Source organism: Argentina silus (assembly GCF_951799395.1).
Source record: "Argentina silus genome assembly, chromosome: 21".
Lineage (NCBI taxonomy): Eukaryota > Metazoa > Chordata > Actinopteri > Argentiniformes > Argentinidae > Argentina > Argentina silus.
The window spans coordinates 1,685,625-1,705,751 of record NC_139675.1 but is presented as its reverse complement, the minus strand read 5'-3'; the positions used below and the strand labels follow the sequence as shown (position 1 = coordinate 1,705,751).

Here is a 20,127-nt window from a genome sequence, read left to right as displayed (position 1 = left end):
TCCTCTCATGATTATTTTCCTCTATAGCCCGCCCTCCCTGACTTCGTCCCTCGACTACCTCCCTCTTCTCTATCCCCCTCTCCTTCCCAAACTTTTACAGGGAGTATTTTCCTCACAATCTTTCACACCCACACTCAACTCAACCCCTGTAAAATAAGCCCTTCGTCTCTGCACCAAGGCTGCTTGCTATGATAAAGCCACCAACAAAAGATTGAGGTGACGTTCTAATTTCTAAGTACAAATGCTCTTTGCTGAAGTCAGTTCAACTCACTGACGTGTTCTTTAGGAAAGTTCACATTAGTGCAATGTCACGACTGTGTGAATGCCATCAAGGGCTGCCAATATTTCCCACGTCACTGACAGGGGTACAAATGCTGGCAGGTCTAGTTACTTGCATGGGAACAACTATAAAAAAGGTAGTTGAGGGCCCAATTCAATTTGGCAGGATTTCAGTTCAACATGGCAGTCAAACCTTGGTCAGCGTTTCACGAGTACCAACCGCCTCCACTTGTCGCAGTGCGCCGCGACACAAAATAAAAAGGAAGGAAGCTGGGACGGGCGTGGCAACGACGCGTAAACAAAACCAGGGCCTCAAAATGGCGACTGATTTCCACCGGCTACCCTTGCTTGCCTCAACACGACAAAACAAGTTTGTCATTTTCCTACGCCCTGTTTTTTTTATCCCACAACATTAAACGGCCTAAATTAGGTTCCAAGCACAAGGAGTGAGCCGCGGGCCAGTTGTCGAGGTGTAATGTTGCATCGCGTCCAGTATCCCTGCTTTCCCCTGGACATCACACCACCTATCACTCATAACGCAAGAGAGCTGAAAAGAGAGGATCTCTCTAAGAATGAGTCAAAAAAGACTCCTGATGGGAGCAGCAGTCAAAAACTTCATTTATTCTACTATTAAACGATAATTGCTGAAGATTTCGACTTCACCATCGAATTCCTTTAGTACAGTAGGCAGCAGCTGTTTATCCCTCAGATCAATACATTTAATGCTGCTGCCTCCAAAAATGCACCCTATAAATAGCCTCATCACAGGCAGTCTTTTTAAGGTCACACGTTGGGGTCCTGATGGGCACTGTAGCGATCACATGACCGCGTCCTCGAAGCGCATGCACAAATGCACTGCATCAACTCTGGACGCACAGTAGCACTTCTGGCAAATCTGAAAGGTGGGTACATCGAACATGTAGCCTGAACATCAGCGATTAATCCAGAATGACGACTAATATGCAACTGGTATCAAATTTGGAAATTTGGGAATTGCTGATGAGATGCAAATTTGAGCACATCATGATGCAAATAATACACGACTATCATGACGCTTCACAAACATATTATAACTGCAAATAAACTGTATGTACAGTAGAATTATTCTTTAACAATAACAAACCAATTCAATTCAAACTTGAAACTTCATCCTGAAGAAATGGTACGAAAAAGGTAGGAAGAAACCTTTCTAGCAAACACAAACCTGATGAGCCTTTCAGCTCATTCACAAGGTGTTAATTATGAAACCAGAATAGACACCGTCACCTATCTACGGTCAAGGGCAAGTACCTACATGTCCATTATGTATGGAAGTCCATTATCGTCTAGAAAATAAGCAGAACAGGTACTGAATGGCTTTTGAAGGCTCTTAACTGAAGACTGAGATGTGGGATTTATTCCTAACCAGGCACATTGTTTTCCCCTCGCTCTTAGAGAGCCTAATGCGTCATAGAGGTCAGGGCTATTTTTCGTGACAGCCTCCGCTGTGCTTCGCTTTGACGAAACGCAGCAAAGGAAAGAAAAAACAGCAACGGAAGACTCTTGTTAACATTTCAAAAACAAAAGGAAAAAAACTCACCGGAGCAGAACTAAAAGAAGCCAAACAAATAGCCTCTGCTGAGGGGGAAGAGAATGTCACCTTGATTAACTAGGAGAACAGCACAAGCCTGACAAACTCTGACAATACGTGCGATTCATTGAACATTCACGAGAGGAGTGGAGGAAGAGGCAGGAGACCTTGACGCCAAAACATAGCCACAGTCAAACAACAAGTGCGCACACAGCTTCGCCTACGACGGCTCAAGCCACGGATGAGCTGGGTGCGGAACGACCCCTGACATTTTAGGTGGGTGACGGGCTAGATTATCCGCTCATGTCTGTAGCTACTGTAACATCTGAACCCCCCCCCCCCCCCCCCGACCCCCCCCAACTCCGGCCCCAGTGAGGCTCACTCACCCGCCTGCGGCAGAAAGGCAGCCCCTGGGTGATGATGTTGATGCTAAAGATCTTGAGCACTTTATGCGGCAACAGCGGCTCCGGGGCCACCTCCTTGGGGTCCGCCAGGTCCTGGCTCTGTGGCGGAGGCTGGGGCGCCTTCTCCTTCCCAGAGGCCTTTGGCATCTTCTTGCGGGCAGTGGCGGACGCGAAACGGGGGATTGGGCAATGCCTCAGCATTGCAAACCAGGGGGCTAGTAGGTCATATCCCAGAGAGGGGGAATCCGGGGCAGGTCGTCTCAGGGCGCAAATGGACGCTCAATGTTCCGTCACAAATGTTCCGTCTCAAACTCAGAACACTTCACAGTGCGGTGCTGCTCTGTCCGTCCGTGTGTCTGTCCGTCCGCTGCGAGCTCGCTCCCCTGCCACGGCCCCCCATTTAAAATATCCCAGGGTGTGATGTCACCGCTGCGCCCTGCCAGGCAGAGCAGCTGCTGGCGGGCCCGTGGAGAGGAGCACCCCGCCCCTTCCAGACGAGTCACTGAGGAATCCGCTCCCCTGACCCGCAAGGGGAGGAATGTGTCCCTCCATACGACTACATGGAACTACACTACCCACGGAACAGCCTCAAAACAGCAATCCCTTAGTCACCCTTCCTGCTCTGGCCGATGGACCACTGGAATCAGTTGCTACAACAGCAGAGAGAGAACCAACAACGGTATGCCAGAATCTTATTTAAACATCAACCAGGAGAGGACATAATGCGCTGAGGAATAGGACGACACCTGTCATTAGGGATGCACCGATATGAAGATTCAGGGCAGATAACGATTAGCGATTATTCATGACACAATCGGGTTGATACCAATATTGATTATTATATATATATATATTTGCCTGTTTGTAGCTTGGCATAAAATATACCAATATTTTCCTTTTTATTATTCTTTTCAATGCACACTAATTCAAATCATACAATTACAAAGTGATGGGACAATTTTCATTATTTATTTTCTATAAAGAAAGAATGATTAAAAGAATTATGTAGCATATACAGTATATGTATACACCTTTCAGGGTCCAGAGAATAATGGGGAGCACATTGACATTTTCAAGAGATAATTCAAGAGTTACTACTTACTTCACAGGTAAAGGGAAAATGAATGTAAAATGTGAATCCTAGTAAGTATTCCCCTAATGAATTATGCAGGCCTACAGTGCGACTGCTTTCAAGGCATTAAACAGTACGACTGCTTTCAAGGGTTATAAACTCTTCTCTGGCTCTTTCATGTGGCCATGGCGAGACAGTTATGGCATCCCATTAACCTTGTCCATGTGCGTGAAGCAACGTAAGTTATTTAGGCCAGGCATCACACGGCAGACAGGTGTTGGAATGCAGGACGTGGTCGCTTCATCAAGGCTTTGTTTGACCTGGTGTCAGGAAGGATGTATTTTGGCGCTTAGTGGCGTTGCACTATGCGCTGACCACGTAATCGCAAGGTTCCTGGTTCGACTCCGACCCTCGACATGTCTAGCATGTCATATCCCTCCTCTCTCTCTCTCTCTCTCTCTCCCATCCTTCCTGTCGAGCTCTACTGTCTCTCTCTCTTAATAAAAGCAGAAATGCCCTAAAAATATATTTAAAAAAAAAAGGAAGGTTGTCTTTTTACCTCCCGTAGAAGAGCAGGAGAGTCCAACGTTTACCTCTACCTCTCTGTTCAGTTCTGGGAATGTGTTGCCCGGAGTGTGCGCACCATTCTGAATTCTAAATCAAAAGGCACAAGGACTCAGGAAGTTGGAAGAAGTTGTTGCTGGAGTAAAATCTACTTCAGAAGGATGAAGAAAATAGTCAGTGGGCAGTACTGCTTATTCGCAACTCAGCTGGAAAATGAAGGACAACAAAGAATGTTGACTCTGCTACACACTGCCTTAATCATTAAACATTGAAGGAAAAACAAAGCCCTGCTTCTCTTGAACTAAGGGCTCAAAATTACTGTTTTGCTTCAAAAGGTTTTCCAGCATCTGAATAATTCAAAAGACAAAACAAACTCTCCTTTGTCTGAGTGTATGGTTCTAACATCTTAATGAGGGTCTTCCCACTGGGGTTGGCTACATACACATAACAACCGTGACTGCATAACCTTGAAAAGAGGCACGTACGGCCACTGGCGATGAAGTGACCGTAGAGACGCCTGCAAACACCTGCAAACGCCTGCTTGTTTTTGACAAGTCCGGAACCCTCCAAAAGCTGGCTCCTATTTATATATCTGGGCTACATGAGCTTTTTGGCTAATCTCAGGCGACAAAACTATGTGCCACGGACACATTGTTGCGCCTTGGTCTGATAACATGATCAGGCCAAGGTAATTGGTAGGAATTCCAGCAATCCCAGAGATTTAACCTTGGGTCCTGCAGAATGCAAGGCAAAGCCTCGTGTTCGAGGGAATCTGTTATCCTGCATGCCACACAGTTTTCTGTGGCCTCCAGAGGCCTGATAGTCTCTCCAGAGGCCTGATAGTCTCTCCTAGGCCTGATAGTCTCTCCTAGGCCTGATAGTCTCAACAGAGGCCTGATAGTCTCAACAGAGGCCTGATAGTCTCTCCGAGGCCTGTGACTCAGAGACTTGAGGAGATTTAGGTGTCAGTGTTTGAAGGTAGAGAGGGGAGGGAGAGACGTGGAGAATGACTGGGAGGTACAGTTGAGGCTTTAAAGGTCTGGTGCTCAATGTTTATGGGGACAGTCAAAAGCTATAACAGGCGCCGGGCAGCACAGAAAACGACAAGACATTCATCAAGGAGTTGTTTAAAAATAAATTACTAGCTAATATAAAGCAACAGTTACTAGCTAACTATTGTAAACACGAGGCAAGGCACTACAGGAATTGAACGTGCAATAAGGCCATTGCTCTATGACTTTGAGCAACACAACAAAGCCGCTTTGTGACCACAAACAAATATACATGTCGACAACAGCAGAGTTATTACAGAGCACACTTTCCCCTGCATCCTACGCTGAAACGCTACCGCCCCCCCCGCCCCCCGCCCCCGTGGGTTACACTCTGTGAGGAGAAGGCTCGAGAAGGCTGAGGTGTCAAAGGTCAAGCCTCTTTGGCCTCCAGTTACTCAGCACACTTACACATGACACACAGCATCTCAGGGTTGAGGAGGTTGAGCAGACACATTTATGACCAACTGCTTCCGTCAGTGGCAGCTAATGCTATCTTTTTGTTATTGTTGCGTCTCAGACACGAGGGCAGGGAGTACAATTCTTGGGCTCGGTTCCATGACAATGCAGCGTACAAAATACAAACAATACAAATACGCATACCGTAACCTGCCACTGAAGTGACAGCTAGGCCAATATCACTGAACTCATTGTCCCATGTACTAGGTTACATGTATATAAAAGTGACAAAAATAAATTAAAGGACATCTGCTTTTATCAATGACCTCGTGAAAGACATTCCTGAAGCGTGACGCTAGCCTTGGATATCGGATCACTAAGCTCTCTAAAATGTTCTTTTAAATAGCAAACAATAAAATGCGCGATTCTTATACACACAGAGAAGCCAAGGTCTGTTAACAGGTCACCATAGCAACGCGTTCGCCGTGATATACATCTGGAAGTGGCCGACAGCTCACCACACACACATTAGGCGAGCATAACAAGGCCCTGGGTTTTCTCTGGTCTGGGCTTGTATGGTGACTGGTCATGATGGATCGCTGCAGGAGCTTAGCTCACACTGGACCACACACACACAGGCCTCCCCTCCCCTCCCCTCCTCCCCCACGTGTTTACGTTATAACACACTTGCAGTCACAACTCACTTGCAACAGTGAGTGATTAGCTGTGCCAGGCTACACTGCAAAGTCTCGCACACACCCAAAGACACACACACACACACATACCCTAACCCGCCACTGAAGTGACAGCCTGCCACTGCATGCGTGTGTGGGCTGGTTTCTTGTATACTTTAGCATCTCTGCTCAGTGTAAACATGAACTAATGCTAATGGTCACAGAGTCAAGCACTCGGCCTGTTACACAACCACATGTAGCAGTGGAGATGTAAACTACAGCAAACCTTTTATTAAGGATGTTTTTAAACGGATCAATGGCCAAAGAAAATAGAAACGTACTTAAAAATTTAAAAAAATAATAATAATCTATTTCAACAGGAGATGAAAGGACGATGAAATTATGAAAAGACAGCCCCCTTGCTGTGTTCACCACATCAAATATCTAAGCAACATTTTAAAGAATCACACTCCTGGCTGCCATTCCATTAGACCCTAAGATACATACAAAGCCAGTCCAAGTGAAAGGAAAACCGTTTCCCTTATTCAGTAGAACCATCCCCATCCGCCCAACCTGCTGCTGGCCCGAGGACGTGACATCACTGTCAAGAGCTGTTTAAACTCTCTTCCTCTCATTACACTAGTATCCATAACTTTGTCTTTCATGCACTCACACACAGCTAATTTGAGAGAATATTAACTAGCCGAAAGCTCATTAAAATTGCAAACGACCATTAATCTTTAATGTCTGGGGCTGCCTTTGTGAAATACACAGCAATATGAGTTGGGGGTTTTTTCAGGGTCAGAAAAATTACACATTCGTTGGGCGGGCACACGCGCACACACACACACACACACACACACACACACACACACTCCTGGAGGGGCCCCAGTGTGGACAATGGAAAGTTATGATTTGAGGTCTAAAAATGCATGCCCAGAGAATAATGGCGCTCGGTGGCTTTAGGGCTTTATAATTGTCCTAATGCACACCCTCAGGCAGAGAGGCCGGTCGTAGACAATGGCCAACAGAAAGCCATTCCAACGTAATCCCCGCGAGTGTGGCACAAAGCCGCGGCGCTCGCCAGGGTGGGGGGGGGGGGCAAGGAAAACAGAGGCGCTACAGGGGAGAGGCAGGCAGCAGGCCACGGGAAATCCCAAAGTCAATTTGCGCAGAGATAGAAATAGGGGGCGGGGGGGGGGGGGGGGGCGCTAAGTGAGCCAAATGTTTATCTCTGTTTCTGAGTGAACCAGAGTGTTTGGCTCCTCACTAGTGTGGCTAGAGCTGGCACCACAAGAGAGGGTTGAGATATGGCATAACGGTGGTAGTAGTAGTCGTAGTATTGGTAGTAGTAGTAGTAGTAGTAGTAGTAGTAGTAGTAGTAGAGGTAGGAGTAGTAGTCGTAGTATTGGTAGTAGTAGTAGAGGTAGGAGTATAGTAGTAGTAGTCGTAGTATTGGTAGTAGTAGTGGTGGTGGTAAAGGTAGAGGTAGTAGTAGTAGTAGTAGTAGTAGTAGTAGCAGTAGTAGTAGAGGTAGTAGTAGTAGTAGTAGTAGTAGTAGAGGTAGGAGTATAGTAGTAGTAGTAGTAGTAGTAGTAGTAGTAGTCGTAGTATTGGTAGTAGTAGTATTGGTAGTAGTAGTAGTAGTAGTAGTGGTAGTAGTAGCAGTAGTAGTAGTAGTAGTCGTAGTATTGGTAGTCGTAGTAGTAGTAGTGGTAGTAGTAGTAGTAGTGGTAGTAGTAGTGGTGGTGGTGGTAGAGGTAGTAGTAGTAGTGGTGGTGGTAGAGGTAGTAGTGGTAGTAGTAGCAGTAGCAGTAGTCGTAGTATTGGTAGTAGTAGTAGTAGTAGCAGTAGTAGTAGTAGTATTGGTAGTAGTAGTAGTAGTAGTAGTAGTGGTGGTGGTAGAGGTAGTAGTAGAGGTAGTAGTAGTAGTATTGGTAGTAGTAGTAGTGGTAGAGGTAGTAGTGGTAGTAGTAGTATTGGTAGTAGCAGTAGTAGTAGTAGTAGTAGTAGTAGTGGTGGTGGTAGAGGTAGAGGTAGTAGTAGAGGTAGTAGTAGTAGTATTGGTAGTAGTAGTAGTGGTAGAGGTAGTAGTGGTAGTAGTAGTAGTAGTAGTAGTAGTGGTAGTAGTAGTGGTAGTAGCAGTAGCAGTAGTGGTAGTAGTAGTGGTGGTAGAGGTAGTAGTGGTAGTAGTAGTGGTAGAGGTAGTAGTGGTAGTAGTAGTAGTGGTAGTAGCAGTAGTAGCAGTAGTAGTGGTGGTAGAGGTAGTAGTGGTAGTAGTAGTGGTAGAGGTAGTAGTGGTAGAGGAAGTAGTAGTAGTAGTAGTAGTAGTAGTAGTGGTGGTAGTAGTGGTAGTAGTAGTAGTAGTAGTAGTAGTAGTAGTAGTAGTAGTAGTAGTAGTGGTGGTAGTAGTGGTAGTAGTAGTAGTAGTAGTAGTAGTGGTGGCAGTAGTGGTAGTAGTAACAGTAGTAGTAGTAGTAGTAGTGGTAGTAGTAGTCGTAGTAGAGGTAGTAGTGGTAGTAGTAGTAGTAGTAGTGGTAGTCGTAGTAGAGGTAGTAGTATTAGTGGTAGTAGTAGTAGTAGTAGTGGTAGTAGTAGTCGTAGTAGAGGTAGTAGTATTAGTGGTAGTAGTAGTAGTAGTAGTAGCAGTAGCAGTAACAAATCAAATTTTAATGGTCATTTACACAATATACAGAATACAATGTAATGAAATACTTTAGGGAAAGCAACTCCTTAACAACCAAACAATATCAATATCAATGACGACAAGAAACAATGACAATAGCAAAACAATTGCAATAGCATAAAGTGTCACATAATCTCAGCAGCAACACTCACAATGAATAAGTCTGTGAGTGCACGTGCTTTGTGCCACACAATGAGTGTCCACCTTCAAACAAACCCACAAAACAGTTGAGATAAGGCAGGTTTATTGATAATTTGCTGCATGTTGATTAATTAATTAAAACAAAAAGGCCTCTCCTTGTCATTTAAAAAGGCTTCAGGCAGAGTCAACTGAACACCAATCATGATCTTATGACATGTTTATAAACTCTTCAGTCATGTCAGAAATTACCCTGTCTTATCATACATTCCACAGCCTCTCCCAGTCCCTCCACGCCTTCCCACCCAACCGCGCTCTGAGGGCAGACAGTACACACACACACACAAGCTGGAGGTGAGTACCTCTGCTGGACACACACACACACACCCCAGCTAGAGGTGAGGAACTCTGCTGGACACACACACACACACACACACACACACACACACACACACACACACACACACACACACACAGCTGGATGAGGAGGCTGGGCCAGTGCCCACGGCAGATGGGAAATAGCTGATTAGTGAGTAAAGCCTGGGACGCAGCTCTGGAGGTACAGCTGCAGCAGGCAGCCGCAGCTTGGGGGCCATGAGGTCCGCCAGCCAGACCATTGGCTCCCTCTGGTGGAGAGAGGACCAACTGCATCAGGCTCCTCTGTATTGCAGGCTGCATCCTTTGGCTGAGCTATGACAGTGTAATACAGGCTTAGAGAGAGTTTTTCTGGAACAGGAAGCTTGTTCCTGAGTCTCTGCTTGAGACTTCCTCTTAGGTGTCTTCTCATGGAGGGTTTAGGGAGTGTACTGGTACAGGGGGAATTATGGGATTCGCATGGTAACTGTTACCAGGGCCAGGACTTTTATTACAACATCCAGCCTTAGGAGAGGCGATGAGATGGGGGGGGGGGGCTCTGGGGGGCAGGACTGAGAGTGTGAGAGAGAGAGGGAGAGGAGGGAGAAAGAGAAGAGAGAGAGAGAGAGAGAGAGAGAGAGAGAGGCGGTCAGGGAACACGAGCTGTCACGTCCAGACCACACAGCTATCAGCAAACAGGGTAGTCATAGAGACCTTGTGTGGAGATATCATCACACCCACACAGCAGCAGGGGTCCAATCAGTTAAGATGGTGGGGATACAGCAGCGCTTCCTCCCCATGCCCTCTATACAGGAGTAACACCACTGAGCCCAGCTCCAGTTAACTAGAGCCAGCAGAATGCTCCCGCTATGTCTCTGCCATGTTTCCGGACCGGCCGGGTTTCCATGAGAACGGCAGTGCGGTGGCGGTGGTGATGATGGTGGTGGTGGTGGTGATGATGATGGCGATGATGATGTATTTGGTATTTGCCTTCAGGTGGGTGGAGGGGAGCGTTTGACCTTCATGTCTTTGGCTCTGTGCGGAATCCGTGTCCCCAGAGCAGATGAGCCGGTGTGTGGGAACCTCCACCTACGCCATCCGGCCTCAGCGGCAGCAGCAGCACAGTTAATTAAAGGTAATGGGGAAGGATGAAGGTGGGAGAGGAACAAGCCAGCCTCTGGAAGTGTTAAAAGGCTGGGGAAAGGCTGAGAGTTAACAGGACTGCTCAAGGGTAGGGCCTACACGTTCAACAGATAAAGGATTGTAACTTCATCCGGATGAACACAAAACCTTGTTGATCAACCCACTTAGGAGAACCGAAGGTAAGCTGGCGCTGGCGCTGGCACCCCCCCCGTCCCACAGCTGAGCACCCAGACATGGTGCCTGGGTCACCCCGGTTACATGGCAACTTCATTGGGGGGGGGGGGGGGTGAAGGAGGGCCAGAAGTAGGAAGTAGCTCTGCCTGTAGAAATGAGAGAAACAACACTGACATCCCCAAACTGGGCTACCCTGCATCATTAGTGACGGGAGAATCATTAGCCTAACGAGGTTCCAGTTTCTCGCCCAAACTGCCAAAATAAATTCCCTAATAAATATATAAATCTAAATCCCCAGCACAAGTACCATGGCATAGACACTCCCAAAGTTTGAACCTAATTGAGCGATATTCAAATCATTCCTTGAGGCCTCCACCACTTATTGGCTCTCTGGTGAACTCGGAGAAAACTTTGTATTAAGCAACTGGCCGACAAATAACCAGAAGCCATTTGTCTGGTCACACGTCTGAAAGTTCAATATTTAGCATCAACAAGAAAGATGACATACAGTGCTGTGCATAAATAATGGGACAGTGAAACAATTTTCTCTTCTTTTGTCTCTGCACTCCAAAAGTTTGGATTTAAAATAAAACAACGACTATGAGGTTGTCACTATTGGTGGCCTAAAATAGGGAGTCTAAAAAGGCTTGTAATTTCTGAATAGTGAAACCAATGTACCAAATAATTATCCAAAACGAGAAAAAAATGCTTCACTGTCCCATTACTTACACAGGGCACTGTATTTCAGCGGCTGACTACCTTGTTTAAAATTCAACCAACAGTTCTCGTGAAAAAAAAAGAAAAAGGAAATCAAGAGTGAAATGTCTCCCAACCAATCCCAGGTTTTCCTCAGCAATCCTCAAAGTATTCCTGGCAGATGTAGATCAACAGGCTGGCACATTCCTGAGACAGGCGGGTAAAGGCCAGCAGCCCTGGAAGACAGGCCTCCCAACACGGTTCACACTCAGCTGTCCCTCCAGCCTGGCTGGCAGGCAGAGCCTTCCGCGATGACCTCTAGGGGTCAGTGCTACCCCATACTCAGCAAAGACCTCCAGGAGTCAAAACAAACACAACTGGGGTGAGGTTAGGGGCTTGAAAACGGTTTTGGATTAGATCAACTTTATTCCCCAACCATGCGACGAGACCGGTTTACGGACCTCCAGACCGTATCCATGTTCTTGTTCTGTTCGAAGCTTGAACACAGCTCAAGCACTCCTAAAACTCAAGACGACACAAAATCATCTCCGGTCTTCTATGCTTCGAGAATGCTGGTTGCTCCAGAACCAGAAGCTCTGAATCACTGTGGCTTAAAGAGCGCAACGAGGATATACAGAGCTGCATCATCAGAAAAACAACAACAACACAGCGTAGCCTTGAAGCCGGAGCTTGGCTCTGGAGAACAGCGGCGTGTCTTCAGAAGTAGGCATACTTAATTAGGCTGCTATGAAATATTCATCCCCCTGTCTGTGAAGTGCCTGCTCATGGCTGCAAAGCCACCAGATGGGGGTCGAATGGCTGGGCAACTAGGCTGGGCACGGAGCAGGAGCAGCCCATGTTGGCCTCACCGCACCTGGGGGACAACCAGGAGTACCAGAACCAGGATCAGGCCCCTGTACGCCTCTAGAGTACCAGAACCAGAGAAGTTTTGAGGGCTTATGCCTTTGTTGACGTTGGAGACAGAAGAACTTGACTTGATTGATATAATGACTGCAAGTGTATTCCTTTTCATCGTTTAACAAAGGACACACTGCACTGTGCAGTATTACCTTAATTCTGTGGTAAAACTATAAAATAATCATACTTTGTTGAGTGCTTCTAAGCCACTTAATGATTAAACAAACTCCCAAATATTTACAGGCTCTTTGTTCTTCTCCTGATGCAAGTGCTGCAAATGGAAACATACTGTAGGATGCCTAGCGTTACCTGTCAGGGAATAAGACCAGAGAGAAACAGACGGGTGTCTATTTTAGCAACTGCACGGCAGGTATTCACACACACACACACACACACACACACACACACACAGCAGATGCCAGTCACTCATTGTGTGGTGAGTCTATAGTGTGACAGAGCTCTTCTCTGATCGTCACAAAGTTCCTCGATTGATTTACAGACGTTTTTTCCCCCGCCTCTGTCGCACTGGAGAGACTGGCATCGGTCGTACAATCTACTCTCTGAGCCGAAAGGCAACACTTGCAGCCGTTACAAGCCATGTGTGTCTGTTTGTCAGGCGTGGGTGTTGCAGACTAGTGTTTCCGGCCAGGATCCAGCCTCCTCTAGCTCCATTGAGCCTGGAGGGTCAATGCTCTATTCACCCAGTGGAGGTGTCAGTGACACAGCCACGCATGCTGGCCCCAGGAGGCCTTATCACAACTCTGCAGCCCAGCCCGTCACCAGGGACATCTGGCCTGCCCTGTGGACTGAGACAATAGGGGTGGGTTCTGGTTTCATTGACAAAACTGAGCAACACCATCACAAAGAAAGTGGAACGATCCGGGTGAAAGTAAGCCCAGTTTCTCAGTCAGCGGTGAGGCTACGCTTTGATTCACTGACGTCAGGCTTGCTCCAACATTCCACAAGAGCACCACATCAAGAGACATCAGGGGCCCACAGCTGCCTCATGATCAAAATCTCATTTGTCTTATTCCAGAACGGTATTCCTTTTGTTTAGTATTATCTGCACAGTCGAGCAGTGATTAAAGAAAGGGAAAAAGAAGACAAACTAATGTTGACTAACTCTGAGGGTTAAGAGTATTAACTGCTTGAGCAGAAATTCCCAAAACAAATACGCAAACAAACTAGATGTATAACGGTCTTTGCAAAACAACTCATGATTTAGCGGTAATTAGGAGGACAGACTGTTTATAAACAGATGTTGCTATACTTCGTGGAGGACGGCCCCCTATGGGCATTCTTACACAAGGCATTAATTATTCAAATTGTTTACCCTCCTTCAGTTTTAATGCAACTCCAACAGTGGGATGATAAGAAGTGAACGTGTTTGTCTGGGCGGCTTAGAAAACTACAAACTCCCATTAGAAAACAATGTAGCCTCTCATTACTCGTGGCGCACAACAACCAAACAACTTTAACAAATGCCATAGTTCCGGAGATCACCTGGATGCTGTATTGTAAAACCCCTATTAGTGAATGGTCAGACCGAGTCGGTTCTGACCAAGAACATTTCTCCGATGAGCTACGCCTTGTCTGACTGCCACTCCGAAAGCGTACACACCCAAACATTTCTGCCATCCGTCACAGAGCGTACCTCCATGTACTGCACTTGCCCTTGCATGCCCCCAATGCGTCCGGGCAGATGCCATGCACAGGGGTATATAAAAAGGCGGGCCTCGCCTCACCCTGCAGGCATCCTGCTACCGGAAGGTCCTTGGCATTACTGGCCGGCAGCAGCATTGTCTGGAGGGGCTCCAGGTCCAGAATGGAACTGAACAATGCAACATACAAAACACACAAACAGACATGAATACACACAGATGCACACAATGAACACCCACCCCCCCCTCTTCCCTGTCCCCACACACACACACACACATCCCATCCACATAGAAATGCAGACACATGCAAGCCAGACTAGTGCTCACAGAGGTGTGGCCCAGCCGGGAGATCAGATCACCAACAGCGGCTTCCATTTGTTCAGATGTGCTCCGAAAGGGCTGTGACACCCCCCCATTGTCCCCCGGATTAGATGAGTTAAAGGACATCCACACGTCGGCAGACACAAGGCTCTCTCCACACACAGGCCGTCGGACCGGCCGCCTGTCTAATCTGCCAGCCCAGATGGTTAACGTGGGGTTCTTTATCCGGGGGGGCGGGGGGCAGATGTGGCAATAACATCACACAGGAGATAAACGTGCATATTTCACATCAACTGTCTGTTTCCTGTCATGTCCGTAATGTCGTTACGGTGCCAGGGAAGGTAGAGGCAGCCGGCTTTATTTCAAGATAAGAGACGTCACTCATCTTTTCCAAGAAACAACCCTTGAGGCTGAGTGATTCTAGCTTGCACTAGCCTTGCGCGACAGCTCTTTACCTCTTAGGTAGGTCAGTCATGATGAGGACTCAGTGGTTCACTGCACAGGAAGTCAAGAGTGCTGAAGGGTGCAGGAATTACTTCTAAGACCAACCCCATTCCCTTCTAAGACCAACCCCATTCCCTTCTAAGACCAACCCCATTCCCTTCTAAGACCAACCCCATTCCCTTCTAAGACCAACCCCATTCCCTTCTAAGACCAACCCCATTCCCTTCTAAGACCAACCCCATTCCCTTCTAAGACCAACCCCATTCCCTTCTAAGACCAACCCCATTCCCTTCTAAGACCAACCCCATTCCCTGTGAGTTGCTTGTTTGACTCGCGCTTGACACTGACTGAACACGAGGAAACACAGGAGCCAATAACCCGACCTCTTTCCTGGCATCCTCCCGCATTGGAGGAGGACATCCGAAGTCCCCTTTGATACTCCCTTCCAATGTGGATTGAGAAGGAATAGAGGAAAGACTATTGGAACGCTGTTGGGATAATAGCTGCCAGAGCACTCATGTAATGACCTCATATGCTACCTCATATACTGCTTTAGCATTCCTATAAACTGTACATACTGTATCTCCACTTGTACACACTGCTCTTATACTATATACTACTGCTCTTCTGTACATGTCTGTCTATAGTGTTCATAATGCACATACCCTTATTTAGTAGGCCAGTTCAGAAAGGGACCGTTTATAGCCTGTCATTCACCATGACATCTTGCCCACCTTTTCACCACATAGCGCAGAGGAAATTACAGACAGCCAGCTTACCAGACAGATGGACAGAGGCCAAATCTACACTCTATACATCCAGGTGTACATTCAGCACTTGACTTGACGGCGTGACATTTTCACTGCTTGGAAAAAAAAAGTGAAATCTGTACGACTGTTTTTCATAGCAGGTCCACAGTATTGAACATAATGTTAACGCCTGGCATGTGGGTTGGGTCGTGAACCAGTGCTAGGAACTACAGTGTGGGTTGGGTCGTGAACCAGTGCTAGGAACTACAGTGTGGGTTGGGTCGTGAACCAGTGCCAGGAACTACAGTGCGCCCCTTAAGTAATGGGACAGGGAAGAATGTGTTTCTTCTTTTCACTCGACACTCCAAAAGTTTGAATTTGAAATCAAACAATTACTCTGAGGTGAAAGTAGAGATTGTCAGTTTTTATTTGATGATATTGGTGTACTGGTTTCACTATTTAGAACTGACAACACTTTGCATACAATTTCAGGGCACCAAAAGTATCGTATACAAAGCCAAAAAAGACAAGCAAATACTTCACTGTCCCGTTACTTACGGGGAGCACCGTATTTTGCAAGAGGTTAAACCCAAGAGTTCACTCCACCTTGTAGAAACATGACCCAGAGCGTTGACTGGAAGTATGTGAATGCTTTCCCTCCCATGAACCATAAGAGGAACTTGGCCTGAGGCCTGGGGGGGGGGGGGGGGGGGGGTGAGTAAGAGGAGGATGAGTGAACGGGTCTAATTCTGGAGGTCTGGTAACCCGGGCCCACAGCACCTGTAGCTCAAAGAGACAGCCACCATCTGTCCTCCAAGACGTGCCAGCCAGAAGAGCTTACTCACACATTCCTCCTCCCACTCCTCCTCCTCCTCCTCCTCTTCCCCTCTCAGGCCTTTAATACAGGAATGTGTCTACATCCCCACTCCTGCTCACAACACTTCGACTGAGTCACTCTCACACCTCATACAGTGTTTGACCAGCTCTATGAAACACACACACAGTATAAACACACACACACACACACACACACTAGACAGGCGGGACAGGACAGGACACACACTCACACAGTATACACACACACACACACACACACACACACACACACACACACTAGACAGGCGGGACAGGACAGGACACACACTCACACAGTATACATACACTCACAGTATACATACACACACACAGTATACACACACACACCCCCTCACTACGAAACACTGCCATGTTTTCATCGCATAACAGACTCCGTCATCTTTCCCCTTGCTTGTTTTAACCCCGCCTCACCTTTCCCCTTGCTTGTTTTAACCCCGAGTCCAGCTGTGAACACGTATGTCAGACCGTCTACCACTATAAAAGGCAATACAACAGACTGAAAACATCAACGGCCAGACCCTAACTGTAACCCCAACCCCTAACCCTAACCTGTGGCAATCAACTCCAAACAAGAGCGCTCAGTTGGAGAGAGAGAAATCCACTCCCTTATTTATACAGAATGTCTGTTTGGCTTTCGGATAATTTAATCCTGACTTGGTATTCCTGATAACGACCTCAGAGTATGAATTACCATCGCCCCCCGAAGCCGTGCAACAGGACCCGCATGCCAAACACACCGCATCAACACGCAACGACGGAAAACACACTTGATATGCACGAAACAACGCTCTGTAAACCCAATAGTCACTGTCCTCAAGGAACGCATCTGCATAGTGATCTCACAATATAAAAGAAAATCCATCCAGTCTTTCTGGTACTACAGTGTGAACTGATGTCCATGATTAGATCCGAGGCAGGGAGGGAGGGCATATCCAAAATCAAGGACACGACTGAAAAGCTACGTTTCACTCAGACGCTGTTGAATAAAATCAACCCTATTCCCTCAGCAGCCTAACTCTCTAAAAGGAGAAGCCGACATCAAAGCGAGGGGTTTTTGTGGCGCTGCTGTGGTTGGAGACACAGATGCGACCTTGGGGTCGGGCTGAGACAGGGAGAAAGAGGTCAAGAGGTCACGGCTGGTTTGTCAGTCCGTGGGAATTTGGGGTCTTTGTGTGTTTGGCTCTTTCATCACTCAACCGTGGCAAGGATTTATTTTTCTTTGAAAACAATAAGTGAGGGGCGTGCGCGCACACACACGCACCACACACACACACACACACACACACACACACCACACACGCACACAACACCACACGCACACCACACACACCACACCACGCACACCACACCACGCACACCACACCACACACCACACAGGGGCATTTGTGACTGAGTCAGCCGGACCAGAGCTGCTCTGCTGGTCACCGTTGGGGAATTCCAATTACCGATTCTGTTACATTTCTCGCCTCTTTAAAAAGACATCCATAATGCGGTCAGAGTTATCTGACAGTGCTCTTTCTTTCGGTAATTGCATGCTAGTTGAGATACCAGATCCTTTTATTGCCACATTGCCATTTTGATTTCCAGCATGGTGAACATCCTTACTCAACTTCCTCATGCCATTTGTGGCATTACAAATCACTGAAATATTATGCAATAACTAAGCAATTCATAATGTATAACAGCATACTATCTTCTGCTGTGTGACCTACATCTTTATCCTTTTCATCACAACCCACCCGAAAAAAACACTTGAATGATTATTCACTCACACGACATCAAACCCTAACAGATATCATGTTGTAAATCATCTTCGAACAAACTGTGGATGGACACGCACGCACGCACGCACACGCACACACTCATTCAGCTGTCCTGTGAGGGCTTCTATCAGCAAGCAGTGTCAGAAGGGGAGCAGCACACAGGAAACTAGACTGACAGCTATGTTCATGTCTTTCGAGAGTGAACAAGCCCAGAGAGAGAGATAGATAACCTTAGAACACAAACACACTCAAAACACTGACACACACAATCACTCACCAGCAGCAAAGCCACCTTCTTCATGGTGCGGTTTCCCATTGCAGGAGCTAACTGTGGCTAAGGAGCAGTCCTCGACGCTTACGGTGGGTGAGGCCACTTCTCGCTTTTTGACAAGTGTGGAACAAAGCTCCACCGCCTGTGGAGTGCTTGGATAAGAATGATATGTAGCACACACTGCTGGCTCTCCCTCCCTCTCAGTTACCCTTCTCTCTCTCTCTCTCTCTCTCTCTCTCTCTCACACACAGGAGAGGCTGACTGAGGGAGGGTGAAAGAGAACAGGAGGCACATTTCACGGCCGTGGCGTTCACCAGCTGACGGCCCCCCAACACACATGCAAAAGGGGAAGCCACATGGCTCAGCAGTATAGACACATTCCAGGGTTAACCGAGGGCACAAGGGACCGGCCTAATGTAACACACACACACAACACACACACAGAACACATACACGCAACCACACACACACATACACACAACCACAGACAGACACGCACACGCACACAAACACACACACACACACACACAGAACACATACACGCAACCACACACACACATACACGCAACCACAGACAGACACGCACAACCGCACACACACACACAGAACACATACACGCAACCACACACACACATACACGCAACCCACAGACAGACACGCACAACCGCACACACACAGACACCACACACACCACACCACACACACGTCCCTGTGGTGATAAATCAAGTCCAATAAAATGGTCTGCTGGCCTCTTTGTTGTCCAAGGATGGGTAAAGGGGGGTAAAGGGGGGCCTCTGTCCGTCCTTCACGGCGCTCTAATCGGAGGGCCACGTCGGAGCAAGGCCGCCATGCGGGACGCGTTTGTCTCTTTCCTGTCGTTAATTATCTTCAGGACTAATTAAAGAACGATTCACACGGCGACAGAATAGCGTTCCCTTCACGAGGCGGCTGAGTGACGGGAGGGGAGCAGCGCGGAGCGCTCCCTCAAACGCACAGGGTCACGGTGTTGACAACGAGGTCAGCCGGCGGACATCAGCGAGCTACGGACGTTCTGGACGGTAAGGACCGCTGGGCACTGAGCTGTCCTTGGTAAACCACCATCATCATCATCATCACAATCACCATCAATTTCAACACCTACGAAAAGTTTTTTCAACCCTTCAACAATGCAAAACTAAAAGTGGTGTATTAGTTCTGACCTACGATGTGAAAACATAACAGATCTTTAAATAAGTCTATTTCACAATATGGGTAATATTTCTGCTGTCAGGTGATGGGGCGGGCAATAAACCTGATACTATTTAATGTCCAAATGTAGCTCAGCTTCAGTCACACACACACACACACACACACACACACACACACACACACACACACACACACACACACACACACACACACACACACACACACACACACACACACACACACACACACACACACACACACACACAGCTCCAAACATCTCTCGCCAGTTATCATTAGCACAAGCTTAAGTTAACTTAAGCTTTACATCCATCTAGAGTTAGACTCTAAATAGAGTCCGCTGCCTCCAGAAACCCACTGAGCAGAAGTCCTGACTAGGACACACCTCAACATATGGCAGCCTGTGTCTCAGATACACTGTACATGTGCCACTGTATCGACACCCCCAGTATATCACAGTTGTACACAAACTGACAGACAATGGTTCAAGGCTGGTGAAGTAGATTCATCATATTTCAAGGCTAAGTCATTTGTCGTTTTCATGATTGCTCTTTCCCAGTGTCAGCGAGCGGTGAATAGATCTTTCTCAGCGTTAAACTCATAGTGGTGTGCAGTCGCTTCTTTTGCCCACTAGAGGGAGCTATTGCTTTAGAAATAGAGCAGCGTTTTATCTTTGCCCTACTGTGATGATGGCAAGCATCATCGATGTGATTGTC

At 47.2% G+C, this 20,127-nt stretch overlaps 1 protein-coding gene across 3 annotated transcripts in view; it reads right to left on the bottom strand.

Moving 5' to 3' along the window:
- The window catches only part of fbxw7 (F-box and WD repeat domain containing 7), a gene marked incomplete at its 5' end in the record, with an annotated part of 155,326 nt that overhangs the window by 79,755 nt on the left and 55,444 nt on the right, over positions 1-20,127 (bottom strand). Inside the window, one exon of one of the 3 annotated variants that reach the window (XM_083692733.1) lies at positions 2,236-2,454. The exons of the other annotated variants lie outside the window; for them this stretch is intronic. Within the exon in view, the coding sequence (XP_083548859.1) occupies positions 2,236-2,454 (219 nt within the window). Of the gene's footprint in view, positions 1-2,235; positions 2,455-20,127 lie in introns of those variants that run through there. 3 annotated transcript variants of the gene reach the window in all.